A 13,086-nucleotide genomic window follows, 5' to 3' on the forward strand; every position below is an offset into this window, starting at 1 on the left:
CCCAAGGTGCTGGGATTACAGGCGTGAGCCACCGCACCCAGCCTTATTTCTTTTTCTTTTTTGGAGATAGAGTCTCGCTCTGTTGCCCAGGCTGGAGTACAGTGGCCCAATCTCGGCTCATTGCAACCTCTGCCTCCCGGGTTCAAGCAATTCTTCTGCCTCAGCCTCCTGAGTAGCTGGGATTACAGGCAGACACCACCAGGCCTTGCTAATTTTTATATTTTTAGTAGAGACGGGGTTTCACCATGTTGGCCAGGCTGGTCTTGAACTCCTGATCTCAGGTGATCCACCCGCCTCAGCCTCCCAAAGTGCTGGGATTACAGGTGTGAGCCACCGCACCCGACCTATTATTTCTTGTATTATTAAAATCACTTCAGGAATTTGTAAAAGTTACAGTAATAAAACTCGTACTGCAACCATGACTAGAACATGGCCTTTGTAAAGAATCCATTTACAGGCTCATAAGATTTGGTGTTGTGGATGGATGGCTGTGGAGCTGCTCAAGCTTGTGTTTGCACTTATCAGAATTCAAGGCAGTTAGAAAGAGTTTCCAAGTGCTGATGTGCTGGAGAAGAAAGGGCATGCTGCAGTGTAGAAACCACGGGAGAAACAATTGCGTCACCTAGTTTCAAACTGTGAGAAAACTACTAGCGAACTAGAAGAATATTTAACTCCCTAAACCTGAGAGATCTACATCTTAAAGAATATAGATTCTACTCTAGGCACATCATAGTCAAACTGACAAAAAATAAAAATAAAAATAAAAATAAAATTAGAGCAGCCAGTAAAAGACTACACATTACATTCAGCATAGCAATAATGTAAACATTGTTGACTTCTCATCAGAAACTCTACAGGCCAGAAGACAAGAACCAATATCTTTAAAGTTATGAAAGAAAGAAAAACAAAGTAGCCACGCAGAATTCCATATCTAGCAAAAACATCCTTCAAGAATGAAATAAAGGTATTTCCATTTATAAAGACATATCATGTAGATAAAAGAAAACTAAGATATTTCACTGCCAGAAGACTTATAAGAAATCCTGGCCAGGCGCGGTGGCTCACTCCTGTAATCCCAGCACTTTGTGAGGCTGAGGTGAGTGGATCACTTGAGGTCAGGAGTTCAAGACCAGCCTGGCCAACATGGTGAAACCCTGTCTCTATTAAAAATACAAAAATTTGCCGGGCATGGTGGCATGCACCTGTAATCCCAGCTACTCGGGAGGCTGAGACAGGAGACAGGAGAATTGCTTATACCCGGGAGGTGGAAGTTGCAGTGAGTTGAGGTCTCGCCACTGCACTGCAGCCTGGGTGGCAGAGCAAGATTCTATCTCAAAAAAATAATAAAAACATGAAAAAAAAAGAAATCCTAAAGGAAAATTTCCAGGCTAAAGGGAAATGATACCAGAGAGAAACAGATTTTCAGGAAGAAATGAAGAACATCAGAAATGGCAAATATCTGGATAAAAACAAAAGATAATTTTCCCCTTATTTTTTAAAAAATGCACTGTACTGTAGGGTTTAGTACATATATAGATAATACATATGACAGCTATAATATAAAAGATGAGGGTAGAGTGGGGTAGATGCACCTACATTGTTTGCAAATTTTGACAATGGTCTATGAAAATTTAAAGTCATTTATTCTCGGCTGGGTACAGTGGCTCATGCCTGTAATGCCAGCTCTTTGGGAGGCCGAGGTGGGCAGATCACTTGAGGTCAAGAGATCGAGGCCAGCCTGGCCAACATACTGAAACCCCGTCTCTACTAAAAATACAAAAATTAGCCAGGCATGGTGGCACGTGCCTGTAATCCCACTACCTGGGAGGCTGAGACAGGAGAATTACTTGAACCCAGAAGGTGGAGGTCACAGAGAGCCAAGATTGTGCCACTGCACCCCAGCCTGGGCAACAGAGTGAGACTCTGTCTCAAAAAAATAAAAATAAAAATAAAGTCATTTATTGTAATCTTCAGAGCACCACTGAAAATGTGATGCAAAGAGGATAACTAGAAAGTCAACAGGTAAATTAATATTAAATTCTAAAACCTATTCAAATAATCCTAGAGAAGTCAGGAAAGGAAGAATAAGCAAACAAAGAAGAGAAGGGACATATAGAAAACAAATAGCAAAACAGTAAAGTTAAATCTAACTGTGTCATTACATTAAGTATAAAGGGGCTAAACATCCCAAGTAAAAAAAACAGAGATCATTAGATAGGATTTTAAAAGGAAAATCTAACCACATGATGTCTATAAGATAAGCACCTTAACTATAAGACACAGGTTGAAAGAAAATGGAAAGAAAAATATGCCATGTGAAAAGCAGGCTTTAGAAGATTGGACTGGCTGTATCTATCAGAAGAAATAGACTTAAAACAAAGACTTTTACCAGAGATAAAGAAGGAAATTTCCTAATGATAAAATGATCAGTTCATTAGGAAATAATAATAATCATAAAGATGTGTGTGTGGTTGGGCACGGTGGCTCATGCCTGTAATCCCAGCACTTTGGGAGGCTGAGGTGGGTGGATCACCTGAGGTCAGGAGTTAGAGACCAGCCTGACCAACATGGCAAAACCCCGTCTCTACTAAAAATACAAAAATTAGCTGGGAGTGATGGCATGTGCCTGTAATCCCAGCTACTCAGGAGGCTGAGGCAGGAGAATTGCTTGAACCCAGGAGGCAGAGGTTGCAGTGAGCCGAGCCAAGATCATGCCATTGCACTCCAGCCTGGGCAACAAGAGCAAGACTCCATCTCAGGAAAAAAAAAAAAAAAAAGTAAGTCTGAAATATTTCTATTCCTATTTCTCTATGTGTTCTGCATTAGTTTTTCTTGTAACTTTTTTTTTTTTTGAGATGGAATTTCACTCTTTTTGCCCAGGCTGGAATGCAATGGCACAATCTTGGCTTACTGCAACCTCTGCCTCCTGGGTTCAAGTGATTCTCCCGCCTCAGTCTCCCAAGTAGCTGGGATTACAGGCATGTGCCACACCTCCCAGCTAATTTGTGTATTTTTAGTAGAGAAGGGGTTTCACCATGTTGGCCAGGCTGGTCTCTAACTCCTGACCTCAGGTGATCCACCCACCTTGGCCCCCCAAAGTGCTGGGATTGCAGGCATGAGCCACCACGCCCAGCCCGTAACATAATTTATTTAGGCTTCAAAAAGTGTCCAAGCAACATTTTCTTTTTCTTTCTTTCTTTTCTTTCTTCCTTCCTTCCTTCCCTCCCTCCCTCCTTTTCTTTCTTTTTCTTTCTTTCTTTCTTTCTTTCTTTCTTTCTTTCTTTCTTTCTTTCTTTCTTTCTTTCTCTGTTTCTCTCTTTCTCTCTTTCTTTCTTTCTCTGTTTCTCTCTTTCAGTGAAAGCAAGTTTATTAAGAAAGTAAAGGAATAAAGAATAGCTGCTTCATAGATAGAGCAGTCCTGAGGGCTGCTGGTCAAGCACCATTTTCTAGACCTGTCCTGTACAGATTTCCCTCCCTTTCCATTTTCTTTACATAACATCAAGAATCATTTATGTTCCTTTGGTAATGTTTCATTCTACATTGCTTCTTCATAACACATGTGCTGTAGATCTTAATAGCAGTATTAGCCAGCAGATGGCTTGTTTATTGTGGTGGTACACTGCTGATGGGCTGAAATGATGGCATAAATAGGCTAATTCACTTTTATGTTTTTTCTTCTTTCTTCAAAAGATATAATAAAACAAGACAGAAAACAATTTTTTGACAGATGAAATTGATAATGTTTAGACCGTAAGTCTGGTCTTTGAAAAAAAAAAAATAGCCATCAGAGAGTTTCTCACTTTCCTTCTCAAGTCCTCCTGTTTCTGCTAATAGGCACAGCCTCTGACTCCCTTTTATGAAGAACAGATTATAGCACAGATTTAGCCCAAGCTGTTTCTGCTAGGAGAGCTGCTTCTTCCTAAGAAGCGTGCTATAGAACTGGGCAGTCCACTCTCCATTCTCCTAGCCTTGGTATTTTCTGGCTGCGAGCTTTGGATATGTCAGCTAACCTGTTCAGCTTATTATTTCATTTCTAATAGAGGCATAACAAGGAAAGGGCTGTCCCTCCTATTTCAAGGGATTGCGGCAAACACTACATTAGATTTCTGTGAATACCCCTTGTAAAAGCGTGAGGCATAATACAAATATCAGATATCAGCGTGAGTTTTCTATTTCATTAGACCTATTTCATTAGAAAAGGTGAAAGCTCTATTATCACTCTCTTGTTTTAGCTCCTTTTTGCTTCACCTTCCCTTTTATTTCTAGTGTCTACTTTGTGCAATTAGGCCTCATGGCTCATGTGTGTTTGTGAAAAAGAATTTTTAAATGTCTTCTATTTGCTATGAGAACATACCCTACTCTTTGTCTAAGCGTAATTTCTAATCATATAACCTGAAGCATATTCTCCGATCTCATAAAGTGGCATTCCTCTGATTCTGATTAGATGTATAGCCCTAATATCATAGTGCAAGTATACATGCCCTCCCATAAGTATTCTGAAGTATGATTCACCCTAGGTTTTCAAATCTCTTCCCTGCCCTAGAAAACAAACTTGGACTCATGTGTTTGCCCACTTTATTCAACTCCTCTGTCTTCTACTCCAGCAAATAGACTCATTCCTCATTCCTCCCAACACTTAAATATGCTTCACAATCCACAAAGCTGTACCTGATGATATATATATATATATATATATATATATATATATTTTTTTTTTTTTTAAATGACAGGCAGGTAATGTGCGGACATCATAACAAGGCTTGAAGGAGGCATATCTCACACAGGAACATGAAAACCCAATCATCACACTTATAAACGACAAAGGGATCTAGTATATATGTTTTAGATACTGAAAAGAAGATATAACAAAAGGACTTTTAGGATAAAATTGATTGCAAGGCTAGGTATGGTGGCTCACACCTGTAATCCTAGCACTTTGGGAAGCCGAGCTCAGCGGATTGCCTGAGGTCAGGAGTTCGAGACCAGCCTGGCTAACATGGTGAAACCCTGTCTCCATTAAAAATACAAAAATTATCCAGGCATGGTGGCTCATGCCTGTAGTCCCAGCTACTTGGGGGGCTGAAGCAGGAGAATCGCTTGAACCCTGGAGGTGGAGGTTGCAGTGAGCCGAGATCGCACCACCGCACTCCAGCCTGGGCGACAGAGCAAGACTCCGTCTCCAGAAAAAAAAAAAAAAAAATTAATTGCAAAGTGTATTCGAGTGTTGGGTTAGGTAAGAATAAATAAACAAGGCCGGGCGCGGTGGCTCACGCCTGTAATCCCAGCACTTTGGGAGGCCAAGGCGGGCGGATCACAAGGTCAGGAGATCGAGACCATCCTGGCTGACACGGTGAAACACCATCTCTACTAAAAATACAAAAAAATTAGCTGGGCATGGTGGCAGGCGCCTACAGTCCCAGCTACTCGGGAGGCTGAGGCAGGAGAATGGCGTGAACCTGGGAGGTGGAGCTTGCAGTGAGCTGAGATTGCGCCACTGCACTCCAACCTGGGCAACAGAGCAAGACTCTGTCTCAAGAAAAACAAAAAACAAAAAACAAACAAACAAAAAAATATTTCCCCCCAAACCTTGCCTTTGTGTAGAGCTTTACTACAGAATGTATCCTGTACATAACAGGAAACAGGTTGTATTTTTCCAATAATACCTGGATCATCACTAGTCCAGAAGGTTCTTGGATCGGGCTTGGTCAGGATGTTGGCATGATTACATGGCTCTCTCACCTTTAAAACATAAAGAGAAAAGAAGTGATATAAAAATGGCTTCATCATTTCAGCTATTTTAGGCTTATAGTTCTAGAGAAAGGATTCCAAGGCTGAAACTAGTACATATGGCATGTCTGTGCTCTAATTAGGGTGGTTTTCTCAGGACCGTGCTGGGTATAGCACTGAAAGTCCCATATCCTGGGAAGCCTTTTAGTCCTGGGCAAACCGGGACAGTTGATCCCCTTACACATGAAGCAGTTTCACTGGGCTGATGGCTGGGTTAGCACATGGGCGCTGGAGCTCACCCAGCGCTATGTGCAGTGCACAAACTGCACAGCCGTATGAAGAGGCCCTGGATTATTAGCAAATTTATCAGTGTAGACACTCAATACATAAAAAGTGTTTGAATCTCCACGTAACAGAAATGATACTTTTAGTACATATTGCTTGGGAAAATACATATTAATTAAAAGCTACTTTTAATTCAGTAGCACTTTAAATGCTTTTTTTGTTTGTTTGAGACAGTCTTATTCTGTTGCTCAGGTTGGAGTGCAGTGGTGCAATCTCAGCTCACTGCAACTTCTGCCTCCTGAGTTCAAGCGATTCTCCTGCCTCAGCCTCCTGAGTAGCTGGGATTATAGGCGTGTGCCACCACGCCTGGCTAATTTTTGCATTTTTAGCAGAGACGGGGTTTCACCATGTTGCCCAGGCTGGTCTCGAACTCCTGACCTCAAATGATCCGCCCACCTCGGCCTCTCAAAGTGCTGGGATTATAAGCGTGAACCACCGCGCCTGGCCTGCATTCTTATTTTATAATCATAACAGGATCTTTATATTCTCAAATAGCAGCACATGTACATATGCAATATGTATTATTTAGTCCACTTAGAGGCTCTTCTTAGTGCAGATACATGTTTTTAATGATAAATAATATTTATTGAGCATTTTCTGTCAGGTACTTTTTTCATTTTTAAAAAAATTTCAATAGATTTTTGGGGAACAGATGGTGTATGGTTACATGGATAAGTTCTTTAGTGGTAATCTCCGAGATTTTGGTGCACCCAACACCCAAGCAGTGTACACTGTACCCAGTGTGTAGTCTTTTATCTCTTGCCCCACTGTCACCCTTCCCCTTGAGTCCCCAGAGTCCATTGTATCCTCTTTATGCCTTTGCGTCCTCATGGCTTAGCTCCCACTTATGAGTGAGAACATATGATATTTGGTTTTCCATTCCTGAGTTACCTCACTTAGAATAATGGTCTCCAATTCCATCCAGGTTGCTGCAAATGCTATTATTTTGTTCTTTTTTGGCTGGGTAGTATTCCATGTATGCGTATATATATATACACATATATATGTGTATATATAGATATACACACACACACATACATATACACACATACACACATGCATGTGTATATATGTATGTGTGTATGCATACACGTACATGTATGTGTATATATGCATATACATACATGTATGTGTGTGTGTACATATATATATACACACACATGTTTTTTTCGTATATGACTTCTTTTCCTCTCGATAGATACACAGTAGTGGAATTGCTGGATCAAATGGTAGATCTACTTTTAGTTCTTTAAGGAATCTCCATACCGTTTTCCATAGTGGTTGTACTCAGATACAATTAATAGATTTCACATAACAAGTTCCACAGAGCAGCAGTGATCCATGTTTTTGACAGCTTTATACTACTGTGATATTAGCTTTCAAATATATTCTCAGGCCAGGCGTGGTGGCTCACCCCTGTAATCCCAGCACTTTGGGAGGCCGAGGCGGGCGGATCAGCTGAGGTCAGGAGTTCGAGACCAACCTGGCCAACATGCTGAAATCCCGTCTCTACTAAAAATACAAAAATTAGTCAGGCATGGCAGCGCATGCCTGTAATCCCAGCTACTCAGGAACCTGAGGCAGGAGAATCGCTTGAACCCGGGAGGCAGAGGCCGCAGTGAGCTGAGATCGTGCCACTGCACTCTAGCCTGGACGACAAAGCGAGACTCTGTCTCAAACAAACAAACAAACAAACAATCCAATATATTCTCATGAAGTTAAATATAGATCTTAGTGTTAAAACTGCTTTTCCATTTATATATATTTTGTAATGTGATCATTTGATTACTGCAAATATTCTATAGTTTCATCAACTACTTAGTGGATAAATTCCTTCCATTGCAACAATAATCAAAATACTCAAGAATGACACTAAGGTCATTGTTTAGTTTCACTGACATTTTCTCTTTATAACAAGGCTTTTGTTTTTCTTTGTTGAGATGGAGTCTCGCTTTGTTGCCCAGGCTACCGTGCAATGGTGTCATCTCGGCTCACTGCAACCTCTGCCTCCCGGGTTCAAGTGATTCTCCTGCTTCAGCCTCAATAGTAGCTGGGATTACAGACGTGCTCCACCACGACTGGCTAATTTTTGTATTTTTAGTAGAGATGGGGTTTTGCCATGTTGGTCAGACTGGTCTTGAACTTCTGACCTCAGGTAATCCACCCACATTGGCCTCCCAAAGTGCTGGGATTACAGGCATGAGCCACCGTGCCAGGCCTGTGAAGCTCTATTGACGAAGGAAGCAGTGCATGAATTTACCATCTGGTACAAGCTCCTTCTCTTGTGGACCAGTATCAAAGAATATGTGGAAATCAGAGAAATTGGGATCTCAAAGAGGTATTTTCACTTCCATGTTCATTACAACTTTATTCACAACAGCCAAGATGAGGAAGCAACCTAAATGTCTACTGACGGATAAATTGATAAAGAAGTGTGGTAAATACATACAATGGAATATTATTTGGCCTTAGAAAGAAATCATACCATATGTGACAACGTGGATGAAACTGGAAGATGTTATGCTAAGTGAAATTAGCCAGTCACAGAAGAACAAATATTGCACGATTCTGCTTACATAAGGTATGTAAAATAGCTAAACACATAGAAGCAGAGAATAGAATTGTGGTTTCCAGGGGCTGCAGGGAGGGGCAAATGGGAAAATGCTTGAGTTGCTATTCAATGGGTATAAAATTTCATTTAGGCAAGACGACTAATTTCTAGAGATCTGCTGTACAACATGGTGCCTAGAGAACATTACTATATTGTGCACTTGAAAAATTGTTAAGGCCAGGTGCGGTGGCTCACACCTGTAATCCCAGCACTTTGGGAGGCCGAGGCGGGTGGATCACGAGGTCAGGAGTTCGAGACCAGCCTGGCAAACATGGTGAAACCCCATCTCTATTAAAAATACAAAAATTAGCCGGGCATGGTGGCGGGCACCTATAATCCCAGCTACTCGGGAGGCTGAGGCAAAATCCGGGAGGTAGAAGTTGAGGTGAGCCGAGATTGTGTCACGGCACTCCTGCCTGGGCGACAGAGTGAGACTCCGTCTCAAAAAAAAAAAATTTTTAAAAGGGCCAGGCATGGTGGCTCACGCCTGTAATCCCACACTTTGGGAGACTGAGGTGGGTGGGTCGCCTGAGGTCAGGAGTTTGAGACCAGCCTGGCCAACATGGTGAAACCCCGTCTCTACTAAGAATACAAAAATTAGCCAGGTGTGGGGGCACACGCCTGTAATCCCAGCTACTCAGGAGGCTGAGGCAGGAGAATCGCTTGAACCTGGGAGGCAGAGGTTGCAGTGAGCCAAGATTGTGCCACTGCACTCCAGCCTGGGCGACAGGGAGACTCTGTCTCAAAAAAAAAAAAAATTGTTAAAAGGATAGATCTCATGTTATGTGTTCTTTCCACAATAACACAAAATCTAGAAAAGATTGCCATCCTATTTTGTCAGTATATCAGAAAGGAACAGAAGACATTTGATACATAAATATGTAAGTGGTCTATATTTTATAAGTGGAATTTTTTTTTGTAATTGTAATACATTTTTCATTTATAGGAAACATGATTGTAGATGTAAGACTGAAGGAAAAAATGCCATTAAAATTTAAATCTCAAGAAAAAAGGACAGGCCTCTTGCCTCTTTGCCTCATTGAAACCCTGAAAGCAAGATGCAGCAATAGCAGCTCTACAAGAGCCATTAGTGAAAATTTGGCCAGGGTTCTCGCTCTTGTTGCTTCTGCTCCAACCAGCATGGTTTGACCCAGATTATGTGCAGCCAATTTTTCCATCAATATGCAAAGTAAGAGGTTGACTTCATTACGTTGGGCTAAGTGATCTTCCTTGAATAGATTACCAAAATCATCCACCCAGTGAAAGAAACCATGCTAGCTCTTTGTACGTAAAATAAATTAAAAAGAAAATAAAAGAAAGAAGAAGAACAAGAAAAAGAATGTGTGGAGCAGTAACATTTCCTGGACTACATTTTGAGCAGCACTGTAAAATATCCCTCCTACTGAATCACTTGAACCCGGGAGACTGAGGTTGCAGTGAGCCGAGATGGCTCCACTGCACTCCAGCCTGGCGAGAGAGCGAGATTCCGTCTACAAGAAAAAAAAAAAAAAATTCCCTCCTACCTGACTAAGCAGCCTCAGTATGAATCCCTTCGCAGGATTTATCTACTCCACTGAAGTACTACTTCAATTGTTAGAAAACTCTTCACAGGTTGAATTGAAATCTGGGTCCTTGAAACTTTGGTTCCTGTTTTTTTGTTTTTTGTTTTTTTCGGGGGGGGACGGAGTCTCGCTCTGTCGCCCAGGCTGGAGTGCAGTGGTGCGATCTCGGCTCACTGCAAGCTCCGCCTCCTGGGTTCACGCCATTCTCCTGCCTCAGCCTCCGGAGTAGCTGGGACTACAGGCGCCCACCACCACGCCCGGCTAATTTTTTGTATTTTTAATAGAGACGGGGTTTCACCATGTTAGCCAGGCTGGTCTTGATCTCCTGACCTCGTGATCCACCCGCTTCAGCCTCCCAAAGTGCTGGGATTACAGGCGTGAGCCACCGCGCCCAGTGATTCCTGTTTTTAACTCACTCTTAAATTACAAAGAACAGGTCTACTCTCTCTTTTATGAAATAATATCTCAAATATTTGAAAGTAGCTATTATGTCTCACCTTAGCTTTCCATTTCCAAGTTAACCAGTCCTCTTCTCTTTCACTGCTCTCGAGGAGCTTATTTTAAGTCTTTTTACTGAGGTCACTCTGCCCCAGAAGACATCCTTTCCAGTAAGTGAACTAGTCCTCAGGGAGCTCCCAGGCCAGGGTTAGATAATAGTCACAAAACTAAGGAGTTGGTTTTGAGGGACAGCTTTCAGGAAGGACAGCCAGCATTATTTCCACATACAAGTAAATAAAATGTTCCCAAGCACCTATAAATCTAACATACCATAAGAGTAAAGAATGCTTTATGACTTAGCCACTTTTAATATTTTTTAATGCCAAAAAGTTTTAATTGATTTTCTACAGTAACTATATACCTATTTGGGAAAATTGCCATATGCGAGCTAGCTTTCTGCATTAAGCTCCAGTTACCTTGTTTCCTTGAGGCTTTCGTATGAAGCAAATGCCATTCTTACAGATCTCATTTACTTGTGAATGATTATCACTATTTGTTCAATAAAATCTTCCCCACGTTGAAGCTGCTCCTGATGAAGTCAGGGTCTTCAAGAATTCTTGTTCTCTGTGTCATTATCATACAAGTATCACACCATTCTTTATGGTTCTCAAGAACCAAAGCATCCGCGGCAAATTACCCGGAGAGCTCATATAGTAAATTTTAAGCACAAGTTTATAGAAATCCTTGAACTATATATACTGCAACTGTTTACAGGCAATGCTCTATAACTCCTGTAGCTTTAGGTACTTTGCAGAAGCGAGAAAATTTATTATCAGATAAAGTCTTGGCCGGGTATGGGGGGTCACGCCTATAATCCCAGCACTTTGGGAGGTTGAGGCAGGCAGATCTCCTGAGGTCAGGAGTTTGAGACCAGCCTGGCCAACATGGTGAAACCCTGTCTCTCCTAAAAATACAAAATTAGCCGGGTGTGGTGGCGCACACCTGTAATCCTAGCTACTCTGAAGGCTGAGGCAGAAGAATCACTTGAACCTGGGAGACGGAGGTTGCAATGAGCTGAGATCATGCCATTGCATTCCAGCCTGGGTGACAAGAGCAAAACTCTGTCTCAAAATAAATAAATAAAATGTCCTCATGAAACACCTGTGGCTTAGCATTCCAGCCTGGGTGACAAGAGCAAAACTCTGTCTCAAAATAAATAAATAAATAAATAAATAAATAATAAATAAATAAATAAATAAAATGTCCTCATGAAACACCTGTGGCTTAGCAGGAAGTTGGAAGCTAAAGAAGTGACCAGCGCCTGGAGTTTGGCTCCTGGCTGAATCCACATGGGCTCTTTGGTTCTTTCTTTCTTTCCCTGGAATAAGGATTCAAGGAGAATTTCTCCAATAGGATATATGCCATGGGAGTATGATTGAGGAGGGGCAAAAACGTGATATAATAAGAACAGCAAAATAACAGTATGCAATTTTAAAATATTATAGAAAGCTTAAAGCATACACAACAGTAAACTGTATAATAAACCATGCCTGTAATCCCAGCACTGTGGGAGGCCGAGGTGGGCGGATCACCTGAGGTCAGGAGTTTCAGACCAGCCTGACTAAAATGGCAAAACCCCGTCTCTACTAAAAATATAAAAATTAGGCCAGGCGTGGTGGCTCACGCCTGTAATCCCAGCACTATGGGAGGCTGAGGCAGGTGGATCACCTGAAGCTGGGAGTTCGAGACCAGCCTGACCAACATGGAGAAACTACGTCTCTACTAAAAATACAAAATTAGCCAGGCGTGGTGGCGCATGTCTGTAATCCCAGCTACTTGGGAGGATGAGGCAGGAGAATCGCTTGAACCCAGGAGGTGGAGGTTGCAGTGAGTTGAGATCGCGCCACTGCACTCTAGCCTGGGTGACAGAGCAAGACTCCATCTCTAAAAACAATAAAAGAACATTTCTTCAACAAAATAAATATATTCACGTATGCATAAATTTTTTAAAACTTTTTTTCTTTTTATAAAAAAATCAGTTTTCTCAGGTTGAAATGTTAAAATCACCTCTGATGAAGATAGAGAAGAACTAAAATATAAAATATGGGTTTGTCTCTGATTCCTTTTTGGTTTATAATAATTTGCATATGGCATTCCATGGATCACTTTAGCAGTTTGTGCTAAAGTCATTAGTTTTTCCTAAGATACAAAAGAAATTCTCAAAATGCTTGTTTCCTATTAGCCAGGGAAGTTGTTTTTCTCATCTCTCAAGTTGCATGACCAAAAGTAGCAAAAATACTTTATCTCTAGGGAAGTGACAGCTTGCTTCTCAAACTGCTTTAGTGAGGCTTTAGGAAATGGCCCCTGGCTGGTATCATAGGATATAATACCGTCTTGCAAATA

The 13,086-nt window shown here is 41.5% G+C and overlaps 1 protein-coding gene and 1 non-coding gene across 2 annotated transcripts in view; both read right to left on the minus strand.

Moving 5' to 3' along the window:
* SGK1 (serum/glucocorticoid regulated kinase 1) overlaps positions 1-13,086 on the minus strand; it is a 145,746-nt gene that overhangs the window by 32,176 nt on the left and 100,484 nt on the right. The window contains exon 3 of the mRNA XM_003827681.6: positions 5,664-5,739. Within this exon, the coding sequence (XP_003827729.1) occupies positions 5,664-5,739 (76 nt within the window). The remainder of the gene's footprint in view (positions 1-5,663; positions 5,740-13,086) is intronic.
* On the minus strand, positions 4,725-4,828 carry LOC112440273 (small nucleolar RNA U13). Its single transcript, XR_003028448.1, has one exon. It is a non-coding gene; the product is annotated as a small nucleolar RNA U13 (small nucleolar RNA).

The sequence above is a fragment of the Pan paniscus genome, chromosome 5, assembly GCF_029289425.2.
Source record: "Pan paniscus chromosome 5, NHGRI_mPanPan1-v2.0_pri, whole genome shotgun sequence".
In the NCBI taxonomy this organism is placed as follows: Eukaryota; Metazoa; Chordata; class Mammalia; order Primates; family Hominidae; genus Pan; species Pan paniscus.